The 15715-nt window shown below is 40.5% G+C and overlaps 1 protein-coding gene across 8 annotated transcripts in view; it reads left to right on the top strand.

Moving 5' to 3' along the window:
- Window positions 1-15715, top strand: part of DYNC1I1 (dynein cytoplasmic 1 intermediate chain 1) — a 188105-nt gene that overhangs the window by 136169 nt on the left and 36221 nt on the right. For all 8 annotated transcript variants that reach the window (XM_064677031.1, XM_064677047.1, XM_064677039.1 and 5 more), the window contains 4 exons: window positions 3944-4090; window positions 8212-8325; window positions 11155-11288; window positions 13556-13700. In XM_064677031.1, the coding sequence (XP_064533101.1) occupies window positions 3944-4090; window positions 8212-8325; window positions 11155-11288; window positions 13556-13700 (540 nt within the window). The remainder of the gene's footprint in view (window positions 1-3943; window positions 4091-8211; window positions 8326-11154; window positions 11289-13555; window positions 13701-15715) is intronic.

Raw genomic sequence — 15715 nt, 5'->3', positions numbered from 1 at the left:
CAGACCTCTCCAAGGGCTAGGCAACATTTCTGTTTCTGATGCCAGCCCTCTCTTTGCTGTGACAAAGAACACAGACATTTCATGTTTTGTATCTTAATTATGTGTTCAGTGAGGTTCTTGTAGCAACTGGGAGCAGAAATTTTATCATTCAGGAAGCAGGATTGCCTGTTTTCCAGGCAAAACCCCCAGGTTTATCAGTTTGAGCTCTTCCCTTATGCCCTGGGCAGTGCTCCCACCTGGAACTAACTCAGGCTGGCTCCCCTGGCCCTTGAAGAACTAACTGCTCGTCTCCACAGAGAGGCAGAGCATGCCCAGGGGATGAGGCAGCAGCACTAGTGTGGTGGCTCCACTAGGAGTAGAACATCTGGGTGGAAGATTGCAAAGCCAGAAGTACCAGAAGAAGCCTTTAGTAAGGCCACTGAGAAAGCTAAAAAAAGACAGAGAAAGCAAAATCCAGTAGGCTGTATTTGCATAGAGGGAGAAAATACCTGAGCATTAAGCTAAAGTAAATAATGAAATTATTCACTGCACAGCACAATTCAGAGAAATGCAGATGACCAGACACTGGGGTGTGTCCATTTCTTCTGGGTCCCACCAGCTGAAAGATATAGATGCTCTGTGGCACCCATAAAAAGATAATGCTGGGAATCTCCTATTCCAAATGCTGCTTTTATACTGTGGACACTAAAATCCCATGGAATTGCCTTCTTATTTATGTGCTGTTGCCATATACTATGGAACTAGCTGCTTCTGCCCTCTACAAAAGGTAACTAAGCACCAACAGTGCATAAAATACCCCTAACTGAAAAACTGTGAAGCTTTACCATTGTTATTGGAAAGCACTGTGAGATTTCCCTAGAAAGGTGTGGCAGAAGTGCAACAGGGGATATGCTGTTATTTTAAAAACCTCACCATGTGCTGGATCCTCCCCCTTTGAAGTCAGTAGCAAAACTCTCTTTTAGAGAAGCAAGACTACTTGAATGGGCAAACAAGAGGCAGCCTGGAGGCAGAAGAAACTTATGGGGAATGGTTTCTGCAGCTCTCCTTGAGCACAGAGCTGTTCAGACAGACTGGAGACCTGTCTGCTGCTCTCTCCCATTATGGCTAAGAAATGAATGCTTTTAAAGCTGTTAAATGAATGGGCTTGATCTTACAGCCCTTACTCATCTGAGAACTGCCATTAATTTTAAGAAAATAATCACTATACTAAGTGGTATGGAGTGGACTCCTTAAATTATTAAATTCTAATATTTGACAGAAGTTTTTCTTTTATAGAAAAATAATACTGAAATAATTAAAAGGATGTGAACATTTCACATTTGAAGACTGCAAGCTACTTTGGAGCAATATGTAAAACTAGAAGCAGTGTAGAGGGCTTAACTCCGTGTCATGTCTGTAGGTTATTTTTGAACTTTATGAAAAACAGCCTTTAGCAGTTTATATCCTGACCATTCAACTGTATTCTGGTATTCTGATTCAAAAACATGTTAACCATGAAAACAGAATGTTTAAAAATACACTGTCCACTTGGCTTCTTTGCCCTGCTTCAGAGTCTCCCAGGTTTGTTTGGGACAAACTGAGAACTTTGTTGTGGAATGACTGTTTGAACTGGGGTTTCTTAAAATACATGTGGAGCCTTGTAGCTGCTGTGGGGTGTACACAGTGGTGGAGCTGTACTATTTTAAAATCATCTGGCTATTTCACTTCATGTAAGGATATCTGTCAGCTTAGCTATAAGGAATGATAGGGGTTGATTAAAACAACTCACGAAGCCATTAAACAAAGAGATAAAATGTAGAACATGTGCTGTAAGGCTGTTTTAATTATAATGTGGGGGGCATCTGTGGAACTGGATGGCAGCTGCAGTGTAGCTGAGTTTTAAACTGCTCTTAGCAGTACCCACATCTTGTTCCTTATGGGTGGGTTTTCTTTTCTGTAAAGCTAGGTCTTTTGGAAATGGTGTTTGGAAGCTACCTCTTGTTGCTGCGACTGACCATAGTGTAATTACTGTGCTCAAGTGCCTACTAAAGTAGGCATTTTTGTACACTAATCATCTAATCATTAGATGCTAGACTAACTTCAGAGAAATATATGAAAAAGCTTTAGTCAACAAGCGAGGGTATCATAGATGTCAAGTGAAGGGCCACAAGAATCTAGAGAGACTGGGGAATCAAAAAGGCAATTACAGCTTTTTTCGTTGTCTTGGTGATCTTACTAGGTCAAAAAACCAGTACTAAATATACTGCTGTGTGCTATAAATATGTCTATTAAGTTAATTTAGCATTTAATCTGGCTTTAAAACAACAGATATCAGGCAGCCAGTAAAAAGTATTCAAACTTCATATTTTGCTTTATTCTTATTAATCTAGTTATAGACATCACAAATTAGCATAGTTAATTCTAGCCCTATCAGAAGGGATTTCAAGTCTCTGGTAAGTTCAAATCAGTCTCTAGCCACTAGAAATCAGAATGAGGAGCAGTAAGGAAAGGAGACAACACATCTGCCCGTGTCAAAGTTTTCACAACTCCATCCACTTCTGCAAGAAACAGGTCCATTACCTAGGTAGACATTGGGTCTAGTTCTGTTTGGCAACTCTGATGTTCTCAATTCCACAAAGTTTGCTTAAATGTCTGCCATGCTTTTTATGCAACTGAAATTTGGTAATTTAGTTAACCCGTTGTCATTTAGTAAAGTGTGTTCCCACACAGGAACACCAACACTTCAAAATATTCAGTCATTAAAATATTAAAAAAATGTGTTAGCAAAACTCACTGGAAAGAGTCAGAAAATGAATTTTTAAGAATGCAAAAATTAACAGTGAATTTAACTTTCTGACTGTAATTGCCACAGCAGTTCAAGCCTTCCTCTGCAGCTAGCAAACATCACTAAAACTGCTATTTAAAAAATGACATTTGCTTTTGTTTGCAAACTCTCTTTATTAGTATGTGAATTCTCAGGAAATTGTATGAATGCTGTAACATTTGCTTTCCAATTTGCATAGAACAAAGACATAGTATACAGTACCAATTATATAAAAATGGGAAATAATTCCTTAGGAAGATAATGGAAGACTTGAAGGAGTTACAGCTTGTTGCTCTCAGCTGTAGCTTGTTGGCACATGAAGGTTCTGAGGATTGTTCACTTGAAGACTTCAGCTATTGTATGTTATTTTAAAGACACTGAAAAGCAGTAGTTGGGATAGATACCAATCTTCATACTGGCTTGTGGGGCACTCTATCAGGTAGCCAGGGCAACCATGATACCAGTCTGGTTCCTCAGCATCCCCAGCTAAAGAAAATGTACAAAGACAACTCAGATGTCATTAAAATGAGGAAAAACTGAGTTCTGTTTGGATGGTATAGAGGAAAGTGTGGTTCCCTTTGCTATTAAAAGAGCACCTCGGTAGAGAAATCAGTCGTGGATCCAACAATGAGATGCAGCTTGTCAGCTGATGCTCTCAGGACAGCACACCTTGAGGTGCACTGTGGTAGGTCTCTCACAGACTCATCTCATTACCTGAGAGCTCAAAGTTAGAGGAGCAATAGGGGAAGAGCTCTCCCTGATGGGATATCATGGGCAAGGATGTCAACCTCTGTCCAGCGGGTATCTGGTTACTTGAAGTTCTCACTTCTGTATGAAATTAAGCACTTTCCCATCACTGTCATGGAGAGATTATCTCAAGGTTTTTAGCACTATGCTTAGACTCACCCTTTGGTGTATATTTTCCCGAGGACCAGTGGAATAACACATTTTAGGGTCAAAGTCAGCTCTTTGCATGTGCCCTGTTGGCTTTAGTAGAATTACTGGTGTGCAAGGAGTATGAATAGAGTTCATACAGTGATTCCTAAAACACAAAATGCTAATTACCATATGATTCCCTAAGGAGAGTATTGAAGATAACTGATCATGTAACCCCTCTCTTCTCTACCTCTTTTACTCCAGTCCTCTGTGATGTCAGTCTGTTTTGCCCGCTTTCACCCAAACCTTGTCGTCGGTGGAACATATTCTGGCCAAATTGTCTTGTGGGATAATCGCAGTCACAGGCGCACTCCAGTTCAGAGAACTCCCTTATCTGCTGCTGCTCACACGGTAAGGACAAAAATCACCTCCTCCTTTCCTTAGAGGAAATGGTCAGCAAGGAAATAGAACTGTATAGTTGTTTCTACAATGCTGGTTGCCACACAGATGAAAACCTAAGTGTGGCCCTTGAAAGGAAAGAAATAGGTAAGAGAGATGTACAACCACCTCCTGTAAGTACTTAACCATCACACTTTGTACAGTCAAGTCAGGAGATTATTCTCCTTTCCAGGGAAAAAGCAGGATTGAGTACAACACTTGAGTGAGGCACCTTTGTGCCAGCTCAGTGGCGCTGTAACTCTTGCTCTCTGTTGCCTGTAAAGACAGGTCATTATAAGACTGCGTGTCTGTCAGTCCAGCATGGCAGGCAATTTGAATCATTTGTTGTTGTCTTGGTGTACACAAGTTTCTCCTTTGAACCAGATTAGGCACCTATGATGATCTCAGTGGAGTCCTGTAGGTCACACTGTACCCTTTAAAAGAGTGTGGCAGTTTGCTTCTGTTTTCTAATAGAGGAATACATAAATGCTTGCCATGGTCTCCTACTCTAGACAGGGCCATAGGGCAGAGCTTGTGCACTGGGGGGGGGAGTTTGTTTCCATAGAATGATGTGGGAGAGCATTTTGCTGACACACACTGGTACCTGTGGATAGTGATGGTGGAAATGGGCTCTGATGATATCTGGGAGATATACAGGCAGAGCAGTAACAAAAAATGCCCGAAAAGGAAGAGTTTCTCTGTGATACAAGGATGATGTCTGTGGTAGGAGACTATTGTGCTGGAGGAAGAGATGAGCCTGGATTGCCTGCCAAAGTGTCCTCACTCTGCTACTGCACTGACCTTCAGTCAATTCTGCACAAAGATGTTGTGCATTCTTGAGTTGTCCTCCAGAGTTTAGGCTTAGGCACACTCTTCAGAACAGCTGGAAAGTGGAGTAGCTCATCTTGGAAGTGGGCTTAGGGCAATTTCTTACTGGAAAGTGGAAAGGAGGAGAAAAATACGAAGAATCATAAAAGAGTGCAGAAAAATGCAGATTTTCAGAAACATAAGGAACTGAACTACATAAAGCACTCTAAGAGACAATAATCTTGTTCTAGCAGAATGAAGGATCGGACAACATGATGGTACTTTTGCACCTCCAGCTTTCACAATTCTGTGATTCTTTGGAATTTGCAGATCAAAGTTCAGCTTTTTGTTGACTGTGACAACATAATCCCTGGAGTTAAAAGACAGCTCTAGAAGCCATGCCACGTAAATTGATGCAAAAGATTCAGTGTGGGGCCAGTATTATGATGGCCAGGCTCTTATATTACAAAATGACAGGTGTGCACAGACACACTTAGTGGGCCAGGCATAACAAATATTGTTCCCTAAATTTCCACTATCATGAATGTTGATGTAATTATCTAATGATCTGTGCCATGGGTTGCAACTTCAACATTGCTTTTCATTTCCCTAATGTTTTGCTCATTTTGTCGCCAGTAATGTTGTTCAATCTGCATGAAAAGAAACAGTCTCTCCTGGAAATGCAATTTAAAGATGTAGCAGACCAGAAAACCAGTAGCAAGAAGCTGACTATCACTGAAAATTGAACAACTGGGACTCGAAATCTAGTGGAAAAGAAAAGATTAATGGGAAGTAATTTGTTTACACTCAAAAATCACTTAAGGCAAAATTGCACCTCCTGGAATTATATATTAAAGTAGTTTTATTATTGCAATAGGACAATATATGCTGTTTTGCTTTTGACAAATATAAATAAATTACTTTCAGTTATGGATGGGCACTTTATGTGCTGTCATGGATTGGTATAAATAAGTGTTTAAACAGTCTTAACATGAGGAAGCATGATGTTTTTCAGCAGTGATCAGATTTTACAATAAAAGAGTGCTTACTTTATGTATATAGATAGGAATTACTTACATAAACTGCAAATGAGGTCTTGGTTGCAAAAGGCTGGCTTGAATCCTAGCTGCCAAGAAAAAAAAAAGAATTAAATTAAGACAACTCTACCATAATGATCTTAATTTATGTACTGCTATATGTGAGTTGAATAGTCATTTTTAACTTGAACTCATGCCATAGGAGAAAAAAGGATTTTTCTCTTTTCTTTCTCTTGCTTTGTTTATTTGAAACAATCGTGTTGTTTTCACTGACTTAAACCTTCCTGAAATTTAGTAGCACTGATTACTGCCTGGATTCACCAGGAAAGAGGATTCTACCCGCAGCTTACTCACTAATTTCCTTTCACACCCACCACACATCTGTACTTGGAACAACAGGAAATTTTAATTAAGACAAAACCCTTTTGCATGATGATTTCATTTCCAAAATAAATAAAAGCAAGCTGGCAGCGACCCTTTGAAAGGAAGGAGCCTGTTTAGACTTTCTGTTGCATACAGTTGATTGTCTTATTCATCTGCTTTCCTTACATCTTTTCATTTCTGCCATGAGTTTTATTGTGCATGAAATTGATGGCTGGTAGCCCTGATTAAATCCAGACCTGACACACTGAGGTGCTGCTGGAAAGACATAGCTTACTGTCTTCCTCCCTGCTAAATATCCTAGATAGTCCACTGCTTGCTTTGTCTTCCTCCCACCCACTCTGTCACTGTCTGTTTGGACTACTGGAGTTCAAATACCCATGAAAAAAATAGGCCTATGCTTATTTCACACATCAGTATGTAGCAATCATGTTTAGCACTGGAGTCATTACCTTAACACTAAGCAGCAAAAAGGTCCATCATAAGAGGGTAATAGTGTGAAGCACGTGTGAGGGACCAGTTGGGGTCCATTTGATGATCTGGGAGAAACCAGGTGCCTGACAATCTTGAGAGAAAGAAAAAAATCAGCATCAGAATGGACCTTGTGACTTACTGGTGTGTACAGGTGAACTCCAAGCACAAGGTACCATTGCAGCAGTAATTGCTTGGTCCCTCTCAGTGTGTGCACAAACAATGTTCACACGTTTTTGCACTTTTTGCACTTAGAGAGGGGACATTTATTGAGCACTCAGGTATCAAACCTGAAATAAGATTTATGCCTTTTCCCACTGACTGGGGAGGTGACCTGCAGCTGGATCTTGAAGTAGTCTGACGTAAGTGGTAGTTCTGCCATTCCTTTCAGCAGGAGCAAATGCTACATTTCTAACTCTGCATGGAGTTGGCTTAGAAGCTCCATAGGGATCTCTTGTAAGTTGGTCCTAATTTTCTTTAAATAAGGAAAGTATTAGAGAAAAGTGTTTTTTCTTTCTGGAAACACAGGTCTTCTATTTATTGGCAAAAACATCAGAGAAATTAAATTTTCCTTTGCTTGACTTCTGTATATGTTTAACCCTTAATTCAGCAGTATCACTTGTACAGGTCAAAGGAAATTAAATCTTGTTGTTCAGACTGACTGATTTTTCACTCTGGAGTTTGCTGAACTTGACCCATCCCTCATATGTTACCATCAGATATCAGATGACACTAGGCTCAAAATGTTACCAGGTTCCTTGGAAAAGGAATAGGCCAAGTTTCATTATGCATACTACGTGGAATTCAGCCTCCATGGAATGACTGTGTTATGTTGAGCCAGGTGTAACACCCTAAATTTAGTCACTCCCCATTTATAATAACAGAATCAAAAAGGTGTATTGGCCAATGCTGAAAAACACTGATGGGGTGGTTCATGTTCTTCAGCCAGAGTGCATTTGCAAATATTTATCATGCAAGCCAAATTCTGACAGAGTTCAAGTTTTATGCAGCTGTTTTCTTGAATAAAGATTTCATTTTGATGCCATTTGGACAATTTGCCTCTTTCTGCTGGTTATTTTCAGTGTCAAAAGCCATCAGCAGAATGATAAAGTCCCTGTGGGTGAAATCTCATCCACATAATTCAGCATTACGCAGCTGGGTTGTTTTATTATGAGGAAAATGAAACTTAGAAAACATTTCCACCTCCATAACATACTTCTTAAAATTTAAATTAAAAAAACCTAAGCAAAACAATTCCTTTCTGGCAAAAACTGAGTTGTATTTTCCAGGCATTGTGTGACTACTTAATGGTTCTTTAAAATAACATATGAGACATTAGAAATTTGTCTGTGAAAATGTGAGATGGCTCTCTGATTTCCAGTGTCAATGTGTTTTCAGCATCCTGTGTATTGTGTGAATGTAGTTGGGACACAGAATGCGCACAATCTCATTACCGTCTCTACGGATGGCAAAATGTGCTCCTGGAGCCTGGACATGCTCTCAACTCCACAGGTGGGTTTGTTTTCATCTATACAGGGGAAAAAAGTGCCTTCAGTAGAGCAGGATACCTGTGTAGTGGAACACAGCTCCTAAAAGCCAAAACCTCACATCCTATACAAACTAAAACCAATGGATGCACTTGAAAGAGTACAGCTTGCTTCCAGCAGTCTCTGCTAAGAGCCAAACCCATTTCCTTTACCACAAATCATGTAATTACTGTAATACATTAATACATAGGTCAGTTTCAAGTGAAAATGAAATAGTCCATTTTAAAGCATGATAATTACAGAAGTCGCCTGTGGTATAAATTGCACTTATTCTGCAGCATTGTTTAACAAATATGGACTAGATTGCACTGCTGCTGAACACACCCTAGGCACTACAGGTTCCCAAGGCCCACAGTCAGAAAGCTTACTTTGCTGCCTGCCTTCGGTAGCCAAAGGAACAAACAATGCAATTCAAAAGTTTTAGAACTAATCTCTTCTCTCTGGAATGTTTGCTACCATCACCTTTTCCTCCCCTCCTCTCCTTTGTACCTGAAATAAAAGGAAACATAGGAAAATTGCCCAAACCACTAGTGATTATAATAATGGAAACTAAACAAAGAATCCGATGCTGAAAAAGGTGTACAGAAAGTGTGTTTTAAGTGTTATCTCCTGGAGTAGTACATTTTCTCTTCTATCACATCATTCATTTTTTATACATAATTTCTTAGGAAAGAAAATTAATATAATTTTTACTAAGCATCATGGGACCTGATCATGTTTCAAAATGCTGCATAGAAACTCCCCTTACTGCTTCCATTACCCATCCATTAATCATGCATTATTGTGCAATTACTATCAAATTATTAGCTTTTCAGTGTTGACACAAGAGGTGGGACTTCTCTATTCTAACCTCAGCCATCTAAAAGTTAAGTCCATGTCAACTCCAAGTTTCCTTTACATTTAACAGAGAGAGAGAGGCTGGTACTTCTGGAGAATGACTAACCCCTCCAAGTGTGAAATGCCATTTCAGATACCCACCCTGGGATACAGAACCATCCAATCTTAAGGTGGAAGGGGCTTCTGGAAGTTATCCCATCTACTCCCCTACTCAAAGTGAGGCCAGCTTCCAAAGGTCAACCATGTTGCTCATGTTGCCCAAGGCAGCAGTATGGGTCTGGTAGTTGTGCCCCGGGACTACGAAATACCAATACTCTTCTGCAATAGAAGTGGAGGCACCTAAAATGGCCCAGACATCTATGCTCAGGCATCCAAACCCCTTCCCTCATTTCTCATATAAACATCAAGAAGATAAATTCCACCCTTATGTATTCATTTACTGGAATTCTAAATTCTGAAGCACAGATCTTTGAACATCTGAGTTCCGGTACCTCATCACTCAGATGGAATTTCCCTGCTCCAAAACTGGCTCTCAGCAAGGATGGGAACACACCCCGTATTACACTGAAGTTTGGCATATGGCTCACGGTGATCTAGAAAAAAAAGGCACAGGGCTTGATGTTAAGCTACATGCCACAGTTTTAAATTGGGAGGAGTAAAGTGTTGCTGATGTGTGTCAGTCTGAAACTTTCCAAAGACACAGATCCAGAGCACTTGTGTACAGCTATGGTGTGGGTGCTGGAAGGAGAGAGTCCACCACAGTCTATGGCCATGTCTCCACAGCAACACTAAATGATGATCTCATCCTAGAAGGTTTTCACAAAAATATATGGTCTGTCTCCCATATTCACTGAATTTTCTCTCTCTCTTTCTCTCTCTCTCTCACTCATATATTCACAGAAATATGGAGTGTTCTCCCCATACATTTTCCATGTTTTCCTTTATAATAGAATCAAATGTATTTCAAAGAAAAGTATAAACCAAGCAAAAATATTTCTCTATGGATTTGCATTGCTCTCCTCTCACAGGGACACTCACTTTCTTTAGTTACAGCAAAACACCCTTCTGAGAAAAACCCTACAGGCTTTGGCCATAGAAGAATAGCAGCTTAGACACTTTAAACATAGAAAACAAACCCACTTAAATGGCTAAAAATGAAAATGGTGAAATCATTCAGCCCTTTTGTGGATTCTTGGGTTACACGATTTAGGCTAAAAAACCAAAAAGTTGTGCAAAGTCTGCTCAAAGTGTTCGCATCTTGCAATGGCCACAAACTGTTCATGGTGATTGTATTTGCAATAGTAAAAATGGGCATGCTGATTCACTTTGAAATATAGCTACCAAATGAAAAAAGAAAACATTTCTGCTGGTTTGTAGCTTGATGGTGGAGTCTAGAGGGAGTGTTTCTGGTTACCTCAGAAAATTCCTGAAAAGTAACACTTAGAATGGTGGTAGTGACAGAACCCCAACTTTTTAATTTTGTCCTGCAAAGGGACAAATGACACAGTGCAATAAATGCCTCAGATGCACACAATATTACATGTGCTTCCTAACAATTGATTTCCAAAATGTTTGTAAATAGAAGGGTATTGCATGATTTATTAGAGCCTGGAGCTGGCAAGTGTATTACCTTCAGTTTCTGCACCATCAGATTTTAAATTCTCACCTGTCATAGCTGCCTGATTTAAAATGATGCAGGAAAGACCAGTGCCTTCCTGCCAGTCTCAAAGGTATGACAGATAGTGTTGGGGATGGCAAGAGCATCCTAGTGACATTGCATCTTCTCACAATATCCCAAGTAGAAACCAAAATCCTGTGACTGGGTCAAATGATTTCATCTTCCTCTCCTGCTACACCGTGCAACATTTAGAAATTAATTAGGGAAAAAAACCAAACCAAAACAAAACCAGACTAACAAATAACAAACAGAATAATAACAAAAAATCTGTCTTGGTAGGAGAGCATGGAGCTTGTGTACAATAAGTCCAAACCAGTGGCGGTTACAGGAATGGCTTTTCCAACCGGAGATGTCAATAATTTTGTCGTTGGCAGTGAAGAGGGAACAGTCTACACAGCTTGTCGTCATGGAAGGTGAGGTTCAGCATTTTGTACCGACATAACATTGCATACCTGTGTTGGCGAGAGGTAGCCAAGTGTGTGTGGAGAGTGGGGACAGGAGCTGCCTGACTGAGCATCTGTGCTACAGCCTGTTATACTGGGGTAGTTGCCCCAGGCTCCCTGTGAGGTTGGTGGGGAGCAATGACTACTCTTAGGTTGACTTCCTTTACCTTTTTCAGACATCTGCCTGAAGATGACTGAAACCTCAGAAATGCCTCTTTCTCATCCATGAGATGAGGTGGAGGCTTATACAGCTAGCTGAGATGTAGGTATCTATTATCTGGGCAGGTCAAATGAGGCCCTAGGAGACAGTTTTGTTGCAGGGTAATCAGGCCTCAACCACTCATAAAAGATGGTAATCTGCTTTATTTTTTACCATTCTCAGCTCCATCTTCAGACTCCACAAGCATAAATCAGAGAAAAGCCACCATGAGCACATGTGCACATGAGAAACAGAGAACGCAGTTTCCCATGCGTGGCCATCTGGTTCCGGGTATTCCTATGCAGCAGTTCAGGCTGCATCTATGCAGTGAGGGTAGAGACTGAGCCCTGCTGGCCCCCACTCTCAGGGGGCACTTTGGACATGCCTATCCTCTCCAGGAGAGCGACAGCATTTTGTTGTTCAGCCAGCAGCCACCCACACCGCTGTCCCTCAGTCTGGCCTGCTGCCTGGTCTCTTTGCTAGCACAGATGTAGCTGTGCCACATGGGTTTGAGAGCTCTGCTTAATTCATTCCCAGAATCCTGTGCTCTCTCACACATGGGGGTCATATCCTTTCCATACATAACCCAGACTGTAGTTTAATATTGCAAGTTCCTTGTTTTGCACCCTGCAAATCTATGGGATGCTAATGTGCTCTGATAGCTTCCAGTAGTAGTTCCATTCTCTGGGATGCTTTTGTAAAGAACAAACTTTTTCCACTGATAGACTTGGAGCTCACACCCACACTTCAGTAGTTTGCAATATTTGCTGAATTCAGATTTTATCATGTCCGGAGTTTCTGTTGACCAAAGAGACATTGATACACTGGTTAAAGATTGTAAGGCTTATATTAGACACCCCCAATGTTTTCTAAATACTGTTTTGAGTTATTCTGTTCAATATTTTTTTATTTTCAAATATTTCTATTTTAGCCTGACCAATGACAGTATTTCAAAATTGTGTCTATTTAGGTATATACTGATAGGCTGTGTGGCTGCTGATGGTTTGAATTAATCTTAGGCTGCTAAAACGAATGAAGCATTCCCAAGGGTATTTCTCACTTCTGATTTTTCAGACATTCCTGGTTTGTTCCTCACAAGAGGGAGAAGGTGGCAGATCCTCATGTTAGTACACCCTTTTAGCAAACGTTCTGCTGACCATTGACAAAAGTTTTTCTGCTCCTGCCTGTCTTTCCTGGAGCTTTTTGCTACCATCCCCATTTTTCCTCCAGTGCAGCTCTCAGTACACTGTACTCACACTGGCACAGAGCTGACAGCCTCATCAGGGCTGTGGCTATTTTTAATGTATTTTCTTTCACTCACAGTTTTTCTATAATCTAACTAAAAGGGTAATTTTATGATTCCCTTTTCTGTGTACACTGTGAGACAGCACTGATAACTGAGCTGGCATCATTTGCTTCCAGGAAGAAAAAAACTGTGCACATTCTGTCTTACACAGTGTTGTATTTTTCCTTCCTAATAGGTACTCTAGCCTCAGGCTGATGAAATGCATTTCTCCCCTTGTTAAAAGTAATAACTGTATGATACCTGATCACAGGACCTGTTCCTTCAATTACTGTGAAAAAACATTTGCTTCCTAGTGACTTGACTGACTGCTGTGAAAAGTTATTTTAGATATTTAAGACAAAAAGAATTGCTCATGATAAGTCATTAACATATTTGCATTTTTATTTTAATGGTTATTCCTTGTGATAATGGCTTACTCAGAGACATAAGCTATAGTATAATTACAATTTGGAATTATTTTATAATTATACATAAATGTTACTTCAAGCTACAGTAGTAGACAGTATATGTATAAGTGAGTAAGGCAAGTCTTCAGGTATGAGAAAGTCTCCCTGTGCTGGATTCTGAACATTAATTTTTCCCTCTGCAGGCAAAAGCCTTAGTGAAAGGAGAGAGATTTACAGGTTAAATAGTACTTTAAAAGGAAACAGGAACCCAAGAGTAAAGAAAAATAATGTTAAATCACCAGGTGGTAAATGACTCTCCACATGTAAATGTCTCTTCTTCCTGCAGTAAAGCTGGCATTGGTGAAATTTTTGAAGGCCATCAAGGACCTGTCACAGGAATCAATTGTCACATGGCAGTGGGTCCAATTGACTTTTCTCATCTCTTTGTCACATCATCATTTGACTGGACAGTCAAATTGTGGACCACAAAGGTGAGAAATCTGAGTTGGGATGGGATGAGTAACACTACTTGTGAAATTGCCGTTGTCAGAAATATTTCAGTACCGTCTATATCAAGTCCTAAGAATCAATTAATTGAAAGGCTGTGCTTAGAATAGGTGTAGTGATAAAATTAGTAAAACATATAGCTAGTGTCACTCTCAATCATATTTGCCCTGGAGCATACCAAGCTCTGTAAAGGTTGCTTCAGCTGGCCTGTATTTCATTATTAACCCTAGTGCTGAGCAGTTTCACTAGGCAAGCAGATTAGGATGTCTTGTACTCTCAGTCATCAAACAATTCATGCAGCACTCCCTGTGCAGGCTAAATTGCAAGGCTTATACTATGCACAGTGGTGGTGCAGCAGCAGGAACACTTTCTTCTGATGAAGCAACAGGGAAAGCACATGTATGACTTAGTGCAATCAATATCACTTGTGAAATTCACTGCTGTAGGATGCTGTGATAGCCAAAAAGTATAAATTGTCCCAGTGACATTAAACACTGGAAGCTGGGAGGAAATACATGCTGGAACTTACATTCATGACCACCATGGATCTGTTTCTGACTACCCTGTGACCTCTTACAGAGAGAGCACTATGAACAGCAGAAATTCTGCAGTTCTGTGAAACTTGGAAACCCCAACACCCCATGAGGCAGACTAAACAGACCAACTTGGTTTATTGTACAGGCAGAGTAAAACAGCAGAATGAAAGGTAAAATCCTAATTATATAAGTAATCTAAATTTATTTTGGTCAAGCACCAGAGTAGAGAACTGCCTTCCAAATGCCAGGTTTTTTCTTTACCAACTTGTTTTTATGCCTGTGTTTGGTTCACATCTTTAGCCACACCCAGCAGAGTTCCAGTACTAGAAGCTGACCCCAGTCAGGAAGTATCTCAGCGTGTGTTCTTCCAAGACATCAGAGCTTAGAGATGCTAGAACAGATGCACAGCAAATGTAAATACAAAAGTGATGAGAAGGACTCATGTGACAGCTTTGTGCTGGAAACAGAAGCACAGTTACCTACATAATAACTTGAATCAGCTTCCACAGTAGCTTCCTAATGCATTTGTTAATGGTCTGATCCAATGTGCGTGCTAATTAACAGGTATCTTTTCCTGAACCACAGTGGATGGTTCTGATTTGAGCATTACATTTTAGGAAACTTGTAATAAGAAAGATGCATGCTTTTCCTAATGTAACCATATACACCAGTAGAACCAGCCTTAACTAATGCAGAAGCAGGGCAGGCTGGAATGGATCTGGGATGGGTCCTACATGGTAAACGGTAGAAAGGGCTGCAGGGTAACCAAGTGATGGAGACCTTAGGGGTTAGCTCACTGGGGGCTAGTCCATTTGTCTGAGACAAGGGAGTCCTAGACAGTGGTAACTGGTGGCAAGGGAATACTGGAGTGTATTCAGTTGAAGCTGAGTGAGGGAAGAAGAATTGTGGGGAGTAGGGGAAGATGAAAGGCAGGTATTGAATTCCAAACACATGTCAAGAAAAGTCTAGGATGAGTATATGACCCTCAGCTTAAGGGTGAATATGGCAATAAGGGCCTCATCCATCTGCAGCTTAAATGAAATTAGATGGAATTATTAAGTGATAATAAAGCCTGGTTTTGTATTTTAAACTCTTGGGATTTTAAAATTTAGCAGTAACACTAACACAGCTTATTTTGGGCACAAAGACACTGCAGATAGTAATACACAGTTATCCTTGTGGAATACTTCAGTGTCGAAATGGTTGGGTCTGATTCTGTTCAAGACAATCAGTTTTCAAAGAACCAAACCACTTAAATTTCTGGTATCTATCAAGCTGTGGCTCATCTGGCAAGAAGGGCTTCCTGAGAAAGCTATTTGACCAAGCTGATGCAAGCTGTGATGTGCATGTGACACACCACAGCACCCCTCAGAGCTGGAAGGCACATTGCTGTATTGGATTTCTTGCTTTCCTCTGGAGCAGGTTTGATCAGCCTCAGCCCCAGGCTGCTGCTCTGCCAGCCA

The sequence above is a fragment of the Pseudopipra pipra genome, chromosome 1 (assembly GCF_036250125.1).
Source record: "Pseudopipra pipra isolate bDixPip1 chromosome 1, bDixPip1.hap1, whole genome shotgun sequence".
NCBI lineage: Eukaryota > Metazoa > Chordata > Aves > Passeriformes > Pipridae > Pseudopipra > Pseudopipra pipra.
This window is presented reverse-complemented; position numbering and strand designations above follow the sequence as displayed.